Genomic DNA, 15,946 nt, shown 5'->3' with positions numbered 1-15,946 from the left:
AGGCAGGGAGGAGACAAGGTTTCTCACCTTATTTTCCATTTTTTCTTTTTCTCTATTCTTAATAAATTATTAGCTTAAATAACTATTTGTCCCCCTCAATTTAACCAAAAAACAAATTGCACCTTATTATATATGAGTGGAATAAGAATTTATTAATTATTTAATTAAAATTATAACACAATAACTAATATTATCTATCTCGAATATCATTTATTATTTATTTAAACCAACTAAAATTATCTTAATATATACTTTTAATTTTTTTATGCATAGCTGAAGCTGCAATACAAAATTAATGTTTATTATTTTAATTTATTAATAAAGTTTATGCATATGTACATGGTAACTACTAACGAATATAATTTTCCCAATAATTAGTATCCTATATTTTGAAAATGGGATTATTACATATTAATTTTTTAATTCATCTCTCTTGATATTTAACTCTCCTCAATTTATAATTATAAAACTTTATATTAATTATTACATATATAACATTAACTAAATTTATCTTAATTGAATTATGTTTTAGTTTGACAATTGGTACTCACATTTTTTATATGAATTTATAAATTTAAGTCGGAGTATATGTTTTATATATATTTTTATTATAAGATTATTGTATTATTATTTTTTTATTAAAAGATTGATTATATTATTATTAATATAAAAATTTTATTTAATTATTAAAATATATAATATTTTATTAAAAAATTTATAATTCAAAAAAAATTAGATTATTGTTGAGATTTAATCGATAGAATAATTATGAAGTCAGAATAAACATTCCATATATAAGTGCGTGTGTTTGGTCCGTAAGATTTTTAATATGTACTAAAAATTTAAATAAAAAATTACTATGTGCACACGCAATTTTTAATAAAATATTGAATTAGATAATTTTTTATCTGAAAAATTAATGACTAATTAAACTATATATATATATAATGGTCAATATATTGACTTTTGAATATTCGGGCAGCATATGTAGATATGTATAAATAAATTATAAAGAACCAAAATTTAATTAAATAAAAATATTGAATTAATAAAATATACGAAGAAACACTATTAAAAATTTAGAGTTTACATTCTTTATACAGTTAAATCAAAATGTCAAATAGGGTTACAAGAATATCTTTTAAATGAGATTAAATTAACAAAAATAAAATGCGACTAGAAACTTATAGAATTGACTTTTGCAGCGCAACTGATAGAAAACGGAAGACAACCTTTAATCACTAATTTTCTTACTGTTCAGAATTTAGATTTTAATCCTCCTGATATAAAATAATTAAATAAATAGAATAAGTTACACCATCTCTGTAAAAATGTAACACCTACAAATTTTTTGTTTTAATTAAATAATTAATAAATATAATTGTTATTAATTTATTTTATTTTATTATATTTTGTTTTATTTAATTTAAAGTAAAAAATGAAATAAAATTGATGAATGATTTAATTGAAAATAATTTTGAAAAAAAAAAGTGAAAATTTAAATTTTTTGGGTATTTTTGAAAAAAAAATCGAAAAAAATGGACTAAAAAGTAATTTTGGAAAGTTTTGCCACGTTAGACGCCCGGTCAGCAGCCCTGACCAACCAGGATGTGCCAAGTGGCAGAGACACTGATACGGGAGGCCAAGTCGGGTGCTACGTAGGCGATCCATGTGCCCGCAATCGAACTGCTGAGGTCCGTTCCCGCGCACACGGACGACCTGGATGCACTCTCTCCCAAATGCGATCGAACGGCCAGATTCAAATGCGATCGGACGATCCAGATCAAATACGATAGACGGTGTAGATCAAAAGCAGATGAATATAAATAACCCCCATCCGCACCAAATTCTAACCCTAGCCGCCAGAACCCCTCGCTAGAGAAGACGACCCAGCTGCCGGGGAGTCGACCATCGCCACCCGCTACTGCATCAGAACCTTTTCTGACCGTCAAAAAAGGTAAAAACTTCTCATTTTGCACGAAATTCAATTTTAAGCTCACCCACGGTCAAATCAGAGCAAAAAGACTGGCCAGTTGGTCGGAAAACACCAGTGAAGCCTGTCGGCACTGCCGCAGAGAATTTCACAAAACATGTTCGTTGAGGTCCTTCCCGATTCCCGTTTAGCGTAATTTTTTCACCGTTGTGATCACCGTTTTCTTCTCTACAGGTTGACTGACGCAAAACACTCAACCGCAACGTGAGCCAGAGGAGCCGCCGTACCGGAGAGCCCTGTCGCCGGTGAGTTTCGATTTTTTATATTTTTTTGGTCAACCGAGACCCTTTAACATGTTTTCTCGCAGGGATCGATGCAAAATTGGCCGAAAATGACCGACTCGAGACGGACCACCGCCATGCCGGATTTTCAAAATTAGCCGAGTGGGCCCTAAGACTAATTTTTGAGTTTATTTAGAACATTTGTAAGTACTATTAGCGTGTTTCAGTTTCCAAGAAAAATTAAAGAAACTCAGGGACCGCCAGTAGGCGCAGTAAACAGTTTAGTTTTTTAGGCTTCAAATCGAGTAAGGATCCCTCAACCTATTCTCTATCATAGAAACGAAGTTTAAATAAATAATAATGTGGTATTTTATGCAATTTTAGTAAACATGCATAATTAATGACAGGTTGCTAATGGAGTCGGAATTGGAAATTATCTACTACTGTTGTTGATTGTTTTTATAGTTTATTGCATGATGGTATTTTATTTATTTATTTTATGGTTTGAACGCATGTATGGTTATTTTACGTGTTTACTGCTAAATCGAAAAAAATGAAGTTTAAACAGTAAATAAATTGTGTGATTAAATAATTAGATAAAACGACAGTTTTACTGAATATCCTGGGAGATGATGGACGGACCGGGTACATAGGGAATCCTACCGTGAACGTTGTCTCATACCGGATGGAGTATGGAGACTTGATAATTTGGCACTCATACCGGATAGGGTATGAGAACGGCCCGCTTTACCCTCATACCGGACGGGGTATTGAGCTTTAGTAAATTAGTGTTCATACTGGACGGGGTATGAGGACGGTCCATAATTGAGAATGATAAATGAAAGGGTTCACGTGTAGTGGGGGCATCTTTATAAACCCCCATGGATACCAACAGGCTGGTGAAAAGAATGATAGTTATTGTTTGGTTAGATATGAATTTATAATATGTACTATGATAATTGATTATGCATTAGATATTGGTTTGTATGATATTATTGTTCTTACATGTTGTTTTCATAAATTTTACGATGGTAAGTGGACAACAAATGATTTTATGATCGATAAACGAATTTACTAAATTTAATGCTCAAGTAGTGATTTTCGATTTTATACCTATATTTACTTATGTGTCGGTGATATAATATGATATTCTTACTGGGCTGGTGTAACTCATCCTTTATTTAATCATTTCAGATCAAGAGGATCAAGTTCTAGAGCCCGATCCACAAGAACATTGCGAGTAGATGTTAGATATTTTCTATTTCTCATTTGTTTCCTTATTTCTTGTATTTCTTTCAAATAATAAATTATGTAATGTTGTTTAATACTTTTAAGTTATTGTGTAAGAAATGTAAACTTTAACATTTTATTTTGATTTCGCACTTAAGTTATTATATATTTTCTTTGGCTATTTATGGGGTCGTTACAAAAAATATTAACATTTAATAACCGATATAGAAAATCAAATGTTGGTAAAAATCACAAAATAACCTATTGAATCATTTTTCTTTTTAGTTATATTTATTTAATTTTAAAAATGTGATTTCATACTCATTTTTTAGGTTCTCAAATACGACTTATAAAGTCAAGAATCAAGATAACAATTCATTAGACGTTTTAAGAAACAATAATAATTAAATTTTACATTTTTACTTATTTACGAGTATCTTTGGGAGTCTATAGGGATTCTCCATATACATGAATCCAATATCTAATCTATTAAATAATCAGTTATCCCCACACCCCGTCTATTAATGAGCGCCAAACGTACCACCTCCTCAATACCCTATCCGATATGAGGGTGAACAAATACTTTCCAACCCCTTCCGGTATGAGACTTCTCAGCCCCGTTCGACTGAGGTAATGTCTACAGTAGAATTTGCCCTATGTACCGGATCCGTACACCCTTTCCTATGACACTCAGTAAGCCTTCCACATACACATACACATCCTCATCATTGACTAGTCATCAATTACATACAAAAATCTTATTTCATAATTGCATAACAATAGACGACAATTAAACAAATAATATAATTTGATATTTAAATAACTAAGAAAATCGCAGTAATAACATTTATTTAAAACCAATCAACATATGAGGATAAATGGTTAAATAAACTAGGGAACAAGAAAACAATTAAAATCAATCAATTAAAGCAAACGACGTAACAGTAAGCAACTGAGACAATATAGAAATAAATAGGCAGTATAGATAAACTATACACTAACCAGTTATCGGCTCCATTGGTGACCTGTATTTAATTAATAAATGGTTGCCAATATTCACAAATTTCACCAGTTATTATTATTTAAATTTTAATTGACCATAACAAAAAAAAGATGAAGAATTCTTACCCCGAATCGGTGTTCGAAACACCACTTCTTTCACTATACTTCCCGGCAGTTCTTGAATTTCTAGATTTTTTTTCTATGAAAATTGAAAATACGCGTCACTTATCTCGAAAAATCTAGAAATGCTAAAACTAAGGGTTTTAGAATTTTTCGACCAGTTTAGGGTTCTGACACGGCACCGCCGCCGTGCTCCAACACCGATTTTGCTGTATACGGCGGTGTCTCCTCTCGGTTTGGCCAGCTTTGGTCGATTTTGACTGATCCGTTATGAAAACCTGCAAACTTCGTGGTTAGACAGCCTATGTTAGTTGAAAAAAGGAAAAAAGTGAAGCTTACCAACGGGGAGGTTTTCTACTCCGACGGTCGCTCCTCTCTCGCGCTCGGGGATTTTCTTTGGTTATCTTATACCAGAAAAAAGTTAGGAATCTAATGGTCAAAAAATAGAAGGAAATGGGAAGGGAAGTCGGGCTCACCGGAATTGTTTTAGGTCGCAGTACGGCGGCTCGGCCAAGCCCCGCTCTCAATTTCAACTTTTCTTTTACTTTTTCAGCACCGATATGAGTATGGAGATATTTAGAATCGAATTTTGAAGCGAAATGGGTAAAAAACTCACATCCCTGATGTCGGCAGTGGCTTTGGTGCGACAGCGATGGTGGCTGGCTTTTCTTCCAGCCGCCCTTCTTTTTCTTCTCCAGCGGGATCAATTGCGGCTAGGGTTAGGTTTTCTGAGGAAGAAGAGTTTAAATACTCCTATTTATTAAATATGGATCGTCCATTTGAAGAGACGTAATCTATTCCCGACCGTCGAATCAATCTTATATGAAAAATGAATCTGGGTCGCATGATTGGATCAATCATGGTCGTTCAATCACGTCTGAAGAGGAAACGGATCTGAACCGTCCGTGCGCGTAGGAGTAAATCTGGGCCATCGGATTCGTTGACACGCAGATTGCCCGCGTGGCTTCTTGCGTGGATGCGTGTCCGCGTGTCTGCCACGTGGCGCACGTGGTCACGGCGCTAATGTGGCAGTCTTATGTGATCCATTTTTTGTTATTTGTACTTTTACCCAAGGTTTCTAATTTTCTTTTCAAATATATCTTTTTTTATTTTCAGTTTTTTCATAGCTTTTGAAAATTATTTTCAAATACACCCCAAAATATAATTTTCTTTAAACTTTCAAATAAAAATTGAAAATTAAATTTTTTAAAATTTATTTAGTAATATAACTTGTTTATCCTGAATCTAAATCTTGACCCCAAGTGTTACATAAACTATATATAATGGTCAATATATTGAACTTATAAAATTTTCATATTTTAGAAGTTTCCTAGTTACCATTCTGCAAGACTCCCTATAATACTCGTAATTAATTTTAAAAAAATTAAAATTAATATAAAAAATATAATTTTTTTAATTTATGAATTGTATTTAATGTAAAAATTAGCAAAAATAGGTAGATGATGAAATTAAAAATAATTTTAGGAAAAAAGGGTGAAAATTTGAGTTCTGGAGGTATTTTTGAAAAAAAATTATAAACTGGGGGTCAAAATATAATTTAAGAAAAATATGCCACGTAGGACTGCCCAGTCAGTAACCCCAATGAACCAGAGCACACCGCATGGCAAGTCATGCTGATATGGTGCCACGCGAGAGGTCGCGCTAACAATCCATGTGCCGGCGATCGGACAGTTCAGAATTGTTCCCACGCACGTGGACAGTCCGGATTCATTCCCTCCTCAGGTGCGATCGTATGGTCCAGATTAAATCGCGATGAACGATCCATATTTATTTTTTATTTTAACACGATCGGATAGTCCAGATCAAATGCAATAAACGGTTCAGATTAAAGGAAGACAGATATAAATATCTCACTTCACACCGAATTTTAGCTCTAGCCGCCAGCTCCCCACTGGAGAAGAAGAACCAATCGCCGGGAGAGAGAGCCGACTGTCGCACCGTAACCGACCGTCAAAAGAGGTTGACCGAAGAAAAACACTCAACTGCGAAGGTGAGCCAGTGAAGCTACTGCACTGGAAAATTCCACCGCCGATAAGTTTCTATTTTTTGACTTTTTTCGGTCAACCGAGATCCCTTAACTTATTTTCTCGAAGGGATGAGTACAAAACCGGTCGAAAACGGTCAGTCCGAGGTAAACTGCCATCGCGGGCGACGGTGCTGTTGCCGGAGCACGATGGTGCTGCCGTGCTGGAATTCTGAAATTGGCTAGAAGAGGGTTTTAATACCGGTTTTAGGTTTTTTAGAGTCTTTCTATATACTTGGAGTGTGTTTTAATCTGCAAAGAAAAATTTAGGGAGCCCGAGGATTGCCAGTAGACGCGACTGAAAGTTTAGCGTTCGGACACCGATTCAGGTAAGAATCTCTCACCTTATTCCTTATTATAGAATTAAAGTCTAGTTATAAATAATGTGGTATCTTGTACAATTTAGAAAATCTCGATAATTAATCACATGTTACTAATGGAGCTGGAACCAGTTATTATTCACTGTTGATCCTGTTTGATTGATTTTACTATTTCAAATGCATAATATTATACTATAGTTGATATGATGATTCAATGGTGTTTCCTTGGAGCATTTATTGCTTGTTTTGCGTGATTTACAATTAAACTGTGAAACTAAAAATTAAATGTAAACAGAAAATTCTTTGATAAAGTGAATGAATGAATGATAGCTTTACTGAATATTCTGAAAAATGGTGGATGGACTGGGTGCATAGAGAACCATACCGTAAACGTTGCCTCATACCGGATGAGGTACAGAGGATTGGTATTTTGGCGCTCATACTGGACGGGGTATGGGGATGACCCGTTTCACCCTCATACCGGATGGAGTATTGAAAGATGGTATTTTTTGCGCTCATACTGGACGGGGTACGGAAACGGCCGGTTACTTGAAAATATTGAATAAGGGTTCACACGTAGTAGGGATATCCCTATGGACCTTCATGGATACCAGTAGGTAGAAAAAAAAAAAGAAAAATTGTTATTTTGGTTAATTGAATATGATGTCATAATATTGTTTGTGGTATTGTTTCTATAGGTCAGTTTTAAAAATTTCGCTACGGTAAGTGTACAATAAATAATTTTACTTATGATAAATGAATTTATTAAATTAAGAGCTTTATTAGTTGTTTTTATGATTGTTACCAACTTTCATTTCTGTATTAGTGAGTAGTGTGATATTCTTACTAGACTAGTGTAACTCACTCTTTCATTAATCATTTCAGATTAAGAGGACCAAAATTCATATCCCGATCCACAAGAGGGTTGCGAATATGATGTTAAGTTATTTATTTTTTATTTATTTCTTTGATTTGTTGTTCTTTAATAATGATCATTCTCGTATCCCTATCGGATATTCTGAATTGTTGTGTAAAGAATATAAACTCTAATACTATTATTTCGCTTCTGCATTCAATTTATAATTTATTTCTTTTTAAGTTTCAGGTTGCTACACTCCCCTTAGCATATTATATTTTATCTCATCTACAATAATTTTTAATATTTTCCTTTCCCAGTTATATGTGCTTATTTTTAGAAATAATATATATATTTTGAATATAAAGTAATATATATTAGTTTTGCACTTAGATAAAGATTAAAATTTAAACCTTTAATATTAAATTGCAATATAAATAGCTGTTGGACCAAAATTCATTCAATTAATTCTATATACTAATTTAATCTAATATGGTCTACGAGTGATCAAGAATTCTCAATATGTTGCACCAAAATAGATATCTTATTATAAAGTAACAAAATTTTATCCATTAAAACTAATACACAAGTGCCCATAATATAATAAGGGTTTTTCTATTTATACAAAAAAAAATGTTTGTTTACAATCTGATAATTTTGAAAGTATAAATTTTTAATCCTTAAAATATAATAATGTTTTAATTTAAAATACGTATTATTTGTTATTCCTAAAATCAAACATATTTATTAATTAATATTTAATTAAATAATTAATAAGTCTTTTATGTATAAATAATTATAAATTTAAACTAAATTATATTATCATGTGTTTTTATTTAAAAGTTATATTTTATATTATTATATTAATGTGTGTGTGTGTATATATATATATATATGAAGGCAACAAATGCCACAATTAAATTAATGCATGCCGAGGTTTCTTCACCTTTTCAATTCCAAATAGAAGAAAGTTTTCCTAATTGAATTTCCGAATATATTCCTCCCCTCTTTCCTATATCTATACACATACTACTTCTTATATTCATAATCTATTCTCAATAAACAAAAGCAAAAACACATGAAACCTCGAAAATATATTTACATATATATATATATATACAGACACATATTTTACACATAAACTTCACAATAACACTAATCACCCATATATTACATACTGATAATTACAAATGAAACATTACATATACATATATATAAATATATATTAGGTGTAATAATGATTTACATGACACAACATGCATTAACGTTGTCATCGTTGAATAGGTTGCTGACCTTATCGTCTCCACGATGACTAACATGCAGATTTCCATGGCGGTCCCCAAGATTATAGCCATGTCTGTAATAGTTATAGCTCTCTTTGAACTCATTACTTGTGTCTTTAAAATAATGGTTAGCCGACGTGAAGTACAGAGGAGGATCTGGGTACGGCCAGAACTCCGCCCTCTTCCCGGCTCTCCTCACAGCTTTCAGTACTTTGTTTCGGTCAACGTAGCCAACCACCGTCACCTTCTCCATCTCTAACTCTACCTCCACCGAATCTATACCTAATTACATACATATATGAATATATATATATATATTAACTTTGTTCAATGTGATTTAGTGATTGAGAAAAATAAAGTATAATCAATTAAATTTGAAGAACCTTTAAGCTTGAAAATGGCGTTTTTGACGACTCTCTCGCACCCACTGCAGCACATCCGGACTTTGAGCTCCACGGTCTGGATAAAGTAATTAATTAAAGGAATTAATTTAAATGTTAACCGGATCAGTGGGCGGTGGTGGGCTCATATATTTATATATTATATAGATATCTTTGTGAGGATTCCTTTATTCCTTTTGTTCTTGAAAGAAACTTTTATGCCTCTTATAGGAAACCAAAGGGATTAAGAAAAGCAATGTTTTGTTTAGATTAAACTCATTGTTTCCAGATTCTTAAATCCACTATGGCCGGCCAAGCTAGGTCCTGGGACTAGATATATATATATATATATATATTATATATAATGACTAAAAATTAAATAATTAAAGCTGGAATATTTAGAGACATATGATTAAAATAAATATGATTCACTTCATCCCAAAGCCATATAGCTCGGACATGGATCATACTTCATCTTCTTCTGAAAAAAAATGTGTATCCGAAAACATATATTATATTCGTTCAAAAAAGAAAGAGTTATAATATGTATGTGTGTATATATTTGTATTAAGAACTAAACCAACTCATTTTTTGTGGGTTCGTAATTGTTTTAGAGAGGATGGAGGTTAAAATATTTGGATCCTCCTCTGAAAGCTATTGTAAAGAAAACAACATGAGTTGAGAATTATTAAAATATAATGGATTTAACTCAGCTTTCTATCAATTTAATCTTTGAAAGTAAATTCATACAATTTTATTATGTTTGATAAATATTCATATATGTCAATACTATATAACATCTGCATACAAATAATTTTGCAACAAAAACAGCACAGAAACCATAATTTTACTCAGAGAAATGAGTGTAAACCAAACATGCATGTACATATGGATATTTTGTATATACAACAGCCTTGAATAACACAGAGAGAGATAGACATAATATATATGTACATATGGATATTTCAGAAGTTATCAATTACAGTTGCTTTGTCATTTGCTTCACAGCAAGTTGGATATATGTATATATATAGAGACAAAGAGAGAGAGGGAAAGATATACATATATATATATATATAAGGACAAAGAAAAAGAAAATGGATTGAAAGCGAAGGGAGTTACCTGCAAAGAAAGTGGTCGACCCCTAGGCATGTTGCGGTGGTAGTTGATGTTGGTTCTCACTGGGATTTCTTTGGCGTATGGTTGTAAATGATTTTTCGGATAGCGAAAGAAACACAAGTGTGCAAACGCAGATATGAAGGCTCTAATAAGCAAGCTGGCCATATATATATACACATATACAAGCTGTATAAACAAAATTACCTATATATTTAGTCTAATTAAACTTAAGGGCTGAGGAAGAGATAGAGACCAAGTTAAATTTTTTCCAGAAACACAAGATATTCCTCTTTCACAATGGTATCTCTTCTTCTTACCCAAGTTATATCTATCTCCTCCTTCATATATATTCCTCTAACTTCCCCCAAAAGCACCAATACATATATATAAACACACACACACACACACACTCTATGTATATAATATTCAAGTCATTATGACATTAATATATATTTGTTATTGTCGGGTGTTTGTATGCGTGTATGTATACACATGTATGTATGTATGTATGTATGTATGTATTATCCTCATGTATGCATGTATATATAGTAAGGACTTACCACTAATAAACGTTTTCTTGGGTGTAATTTTTTCGCGTACAATATTTACTGTCTTTTCTTATTCCTAAAAATTGAAATTAAATCTTTAAAAGAATTAAGGTGAATTTTAATGATGATGATGGGTGTCTGATATATCATTTGATGATGATATATAAATGTTTAATTGTATTATATATTTATGAATAAATTGAAATAACCCTTTAGACAGGGAATGGTATCTAAAGCCGGATGATGATATTGATCAGATCACGTTAATGGTTCAAAACGTGACTGCTGACACACAAAAAGGGGGAGGAATATCATCCTCATGGATGCCTCTCATGATCATGGATGATATACATACACATATATATACATGGATATATATGGGCGCCTTAACCAAAAGCAAATACCACCTCGTGGGTCTCGATGCCAACCCAATATATATATATAAATATGTATATATATATATATATATATATATTCCTTCATATCAAAGCATGAAAAAACATATTCCTTAAAATCTTTCTTTTGAAATTCAGTGCTTTTCATATTTATGATCCGCATACCCTAACCAATTTAATATAACTTATATATACACATACGTATTTATATAATCTCTAAATCTCATTATGATTCATTAATTAACTCATCTATATGTAAATATATACTTATAGATAACGTTAATCAATTGGTACAATTTTTAGGATAAATTATATAAATTAAGATATCGTGTATTATTTTTATCATTATCTCACACTAGCTAGACATGAGAATTTTTTATTAGGACTTGCACTTTATGTTTCAAATTAAAACCCATCAATCTTTTAAATATATATATTTATATATATATTAATACTAATTTTCATTTATATATATATGTATGTATGTATATATATATATGTATATATGTTACGTTTGTGTATGTGTGTAATTGAAATTGAGCGCCAAAAGGCACGTACAACCTACAAAAATGTATGAGTAAAAATCGAGACTTTTTGCAAAAGGTAAATTAAAAAGAAAATACAAAATAGAAAAGGTATATATATATATACTTTCATTAATAATAATTTACTTTTCACTTAAAAAGATAATCATGTACTGCATATGCATGCATGCTGAAAAGTTAATGGCACAGTTATTCCCAATTCCCCACCATTGAATGCAAGCCAATGAAGTATTATTCTTCCAGCAGCAGTCACACCATCCATACACACAAACGTATACGTGGTAATTGCGTGGTATGTATATATATATATATACACACACACGTGTGTCAGGGTGTGCTTTTATAGTTTCTTACAATAAGCTGATGCATTAGGCTTCAGAGTTAATAAAAATAAATCTGCAGGACTAATTCTGGGAATTGGAATATATGTAACTATATGTATATGCTGATATATATACTTGGCAAAAGTCCTTAATCAGTGAAAGCAGAGCATCTAAACCAAAGTTTCCAGATACCAGCTCCCCTTGTCTACATAGGAGAAATATAGACAGCCGCTTTACAACCTTTTAGAAACTATTTATGCACACACACACACACACACACACACAGATGTATATATTATGTATGTATATTCACAAGCTTGATTATAAGATAATTAATTATTCAAGTTAATTTATTATTTATGTGAAAGACGAGAAACATAGCAGCTTATTCGATATTCCTGGTGCTGTATACGTAGACAAGAATGTTATTCTTTGTGCATGAATTGAACCAGGGTAATACTATATATACATAAAAGCCAACAAGCATATAACCGTATAAGTATATAAGTATATATTTATAGATGTGGATTGAAGAAAAGCTTACTACTATTAGTAGCAAAATTCTCCACTAAAATACAAACATGACTAGAGAGACATGATCTCGAACTAAATTCCTTCTTTAAGTTCTATAGTTTCTGAATTTTATTTGATGGGTTTTAATATATATATATATGTGTGTGTGTGTGTGCGTATGTGTGTTTATCTGTGTGCGAGAATCACAACCATTCACAAAATCTCCCAAATTATACTTACTACATATATCATTATGTATTTTCAATTTGTAATTTAACTAATAGGTTATTATATAGAAAAAGAAATATACTAATATTGATGTCAATGTAAATATTATAGGTAGCTATAGAAATTGGTCTGCATGTTTAGAATCGTCAAACCCATTATAATTTGATAAGCCCAGAAACAGAGGAGCCATTGGGGAACAAATTTTTGTTTAAATTTTAATTTTTGAAATGGAAATAACAATCCAATATAAAATTTTTAAAATAAAAATAAAAATATAATTTTAAATGAATTTTATATTTAATTAAATGTTTTTTTTTTGTTTATATCTTGAGGTGGAAGTATACAATTCATAATTAATTTACACCAAAAAGGTTTTTTTTTTTTTTTCTTTCTTAAAGTAAGATTGCATGTGGTTAGGGTTTCAAAACTTTTATTAGAAAAAAAATAAAATTTAATTCTAAATTAATTATTTGTACAACTTATAATATACTTTTGTACTTTTTTTTTTTTTAATAAACAAACATATGAATTTACCACCGAAAAAGTAAATATGTAAATAACTCAAGGATTTACTATCCAAAATTAATATATACATTTACATACACACTGAGAAAAAAATTATTTTTTTATTTATAAGTATAAAACTAAGCCAAATTTGAATTATCTAATATTTCAGTAAAAATTAAAATTTTAATCTGTAATACATACAGATTATTAAATTATTTATAATCGGGTATTAGAATAAATTATTAAATTAATTCTTAATTCTTAATACTGTTACAATTTAACTTTTAATATTTTTTGTTAGAATATAATTTTTAATATTTTATATTTATCAAGTTATTATTACTCAATTAATTAATTATTAATAATATTAAGTACATTTTTATCATTAATTTATTAATTATTTAAAATTATTTTTTAAAATATTTAAATATGATGTAATTATTTTAGTTTTTTTAAATAAAAAATTAAGATAAAACTAAATATTTAAAATAAATAAAAATATTATATATCAAATTATAATGAAAAAAATATTAAAAATTAAATCATAACAAATGAAACATTAATTTAATAATTCGTCGTATGTACAACTATATTTCTTTTCGATCAAATTTATTATTTATATTAACATCCAGATTCAGGTAGTCCCTGGAAAGTTCATTTTTTAAACACTTTAACCTACATACATATATATATATATATATATACAAGGGGCAGTGGCAGTAAATTCATTGGCCATTTTGTAATAATAAAATATAAATAAATCCTATAAAATCAATAAAATTAAAATCAACCAGTACTTGATTGAACCAATGAATTTGAATCAAAGACACCAACTAATTTAAATAAAAAACTACCGACCCTAATGATTGAATCCTACCAAAATTCATCCTCTGCCAATCTTAGTTTCTCAATCCAAATTCATTGCTAAAGAATTTTTGTAATCATGATCTTGCTTTCAATAAAAAAAGAAAACCATTATAAGGTTAAAATTTAAAATAATTCAAGATTTAAACCAAACAGCCAAACGCGGTCCAAGCAGATCACACAGCTCACGTTCTATACTCTTCCTCGGAAGGTAACTGCTTACTTGTCACACAAATCGCATCGGAACAGCCGGGGCCCGCTCTACTACTAAGGACCACGGCCACGTGGCATGTCGTTACGTCACACCACGTGTCTCTTCTCGAGTTTTCATAATTTCCTAGAAGAGGAAAAAAGAAAAATAGATGGAAAATCTTAAAAATTCAAATACAGATCAATCAACGTCTCCGATTGGATATTTTTTCTTAAAGAAGAAGAAGGATCATTCGTTCTTCATTCTTGATAATTGATCAAGAATGGATAAGGCTGTGATCAGAAGAATTGTTAAGCACCTGCCGACAAATACATTCATTTGTCAAGTAATGTAATTCGCATCGACGTTGATTAAAAAAAAAAAAAAAGAAAAACATCTCCGATATACATATCGAGTGATTCTGTTAAATATCACATGTTTTGAGAAATTTAAGAACTATTGGACGAGTTCTCCTAGCAGCGTATCATATAATTTTGGTAAGAATCTAACATCACGAATCCATTAATGGAGGAAAGTTAATATGCGGCAGTTAATTATATGGAAACTCAGTTGCAGAAAATTCAACAACTCACAAACAAATTACTCGGTTAAAACCTCTGTAATATATACAGAAACAAAGACACCCGGGGGATTAATTACATAGATACAAAAATAATGCAAAGCAGTCTAACCGACAATTCTGGCTAAGAAACAGAGGAAGAGGATGATGATCAAGCGGCAGTCTGAAGAGGAGGATTGGAGGAAGCGAAGTGAAGACTACGAAGGAGTCGGAGCCGAATCCGCCTCGGGAATGGAGCTTCGTGGAACATATGCTCCAGGACCCGAGCCAACAGCACCGTGTACTCCTCCATTAGCTCCGCCATTATCGCTACCAGTATCATCTTCTCTCGTTCTTTTCTGTGTTAATCGGAAGCTAAGCTGATAATCGAAATTCCGAAACCTAATTCACAAAATCGAACTCGAATCTTTTGATTTCTGCGAAGAGAAGGTTGAAGAAGTAGAAGAAGAAGAAGAAGAAGAAGGCCGAGGAAGATCACTGACTGTAGTTGACAATTCTGGCGGCTCTGTCTGTGTGGGAAAATATTTATAGAGGAGAAAACAAGCGGAAAGTTTGTTTCAATCCAGTTAACAGTCAGACGTGATATGACACGGTTTATTTTCTGTGGGTTTGCGGGTTTCGAAGTTCCCGTGGTTTCTGGTTTCTTGTATTTATTCACACGTGTATATATATATATATATGCACT

At 31.2% G+C, this 15,946-nt stretch overlaps 2 protein-coding genes across 3 annotated transcripts; both read right to left on the bottom strand.

Annotated features, from left to right (window-relative positions):
- Positions 1-8,929: 8,929 nt before the first annotated feature.
- Positions 8,930-10,983, bottom strand: LOC110816491 (heavy metal-associated isoprenylated plant protein 30-like). Its single transcript, XM_022044703.2, has 3 exons — positions 10,572-10,983; positions 9,453-9,528; positions 8,930-9,351 (listed from the first exon to the last, which is right to left on the bottom strand). Exons 1-3 carry the CDS (start codon positions 10,731-10,733, stop codon positions 9,029-9,031), a joined length of 561 nt encoding a protein of 186 aa, XP_021900395.1. The 5' UTR covers positions 10,734-10,983; the 3' UTR covers positions 8,930-9,028.
- Positions 10,984-14,380: 3,397 nt separating this feature from the next.
- LOC110816490 (uncharacterized) lies at positions 14,381-15,903 on the bottom strand. 2 transcript variants are annotated; one of them, XM_088206263.1, is made up of 2 exons: positions 15,374-15,903; positions 14,381-14,828 (listed from the first exon to the last, which is right to left on the bottom strand). In XM_088206263.1, the coding sequence occupies exon 1, from the start codon at positions 15,581-15,583 to the stop codon at positions 15,413-15,415; it is 171 nt and encodes a 56-aa protein (XP_088062389.1). In that variant the 5' UTR covers positions 15,584-15,903; the 3' UTR covers positions 14,381-14,828; positions 15,374-15,412. The 2 variants fall into 2 exon arrangements, with proteins under 2 accessions (XP_088062389.1, XP_021900394.1); XM_022044702.2 differs by lacking the exon at positions 14,381-14,828 and adding an exon at positions 14,843-15,000.
- Between the last annotated feature and the right edge of the window lie 43 nt (positions 15,904-15,946).

This window comes from Carica papaya, chromosome 6 (assembly GCF_054855325.1).
Source record: "Carica papaya isolate Zhongbai chromosome 6, ASM5485532v1, whole genome shotgun sequence".
Classification (NCBI taxonomy): Eukaryota; Viridiplantae; Streptophyta; class Magnoliopsida; order Brassicales; family Caricaceae; genus Carica; species Carica papaya.
Note: the sequence above shows the minus strand (reverse complement) of the source record. Positions and strands in the feature narration are given on the sequence as shown.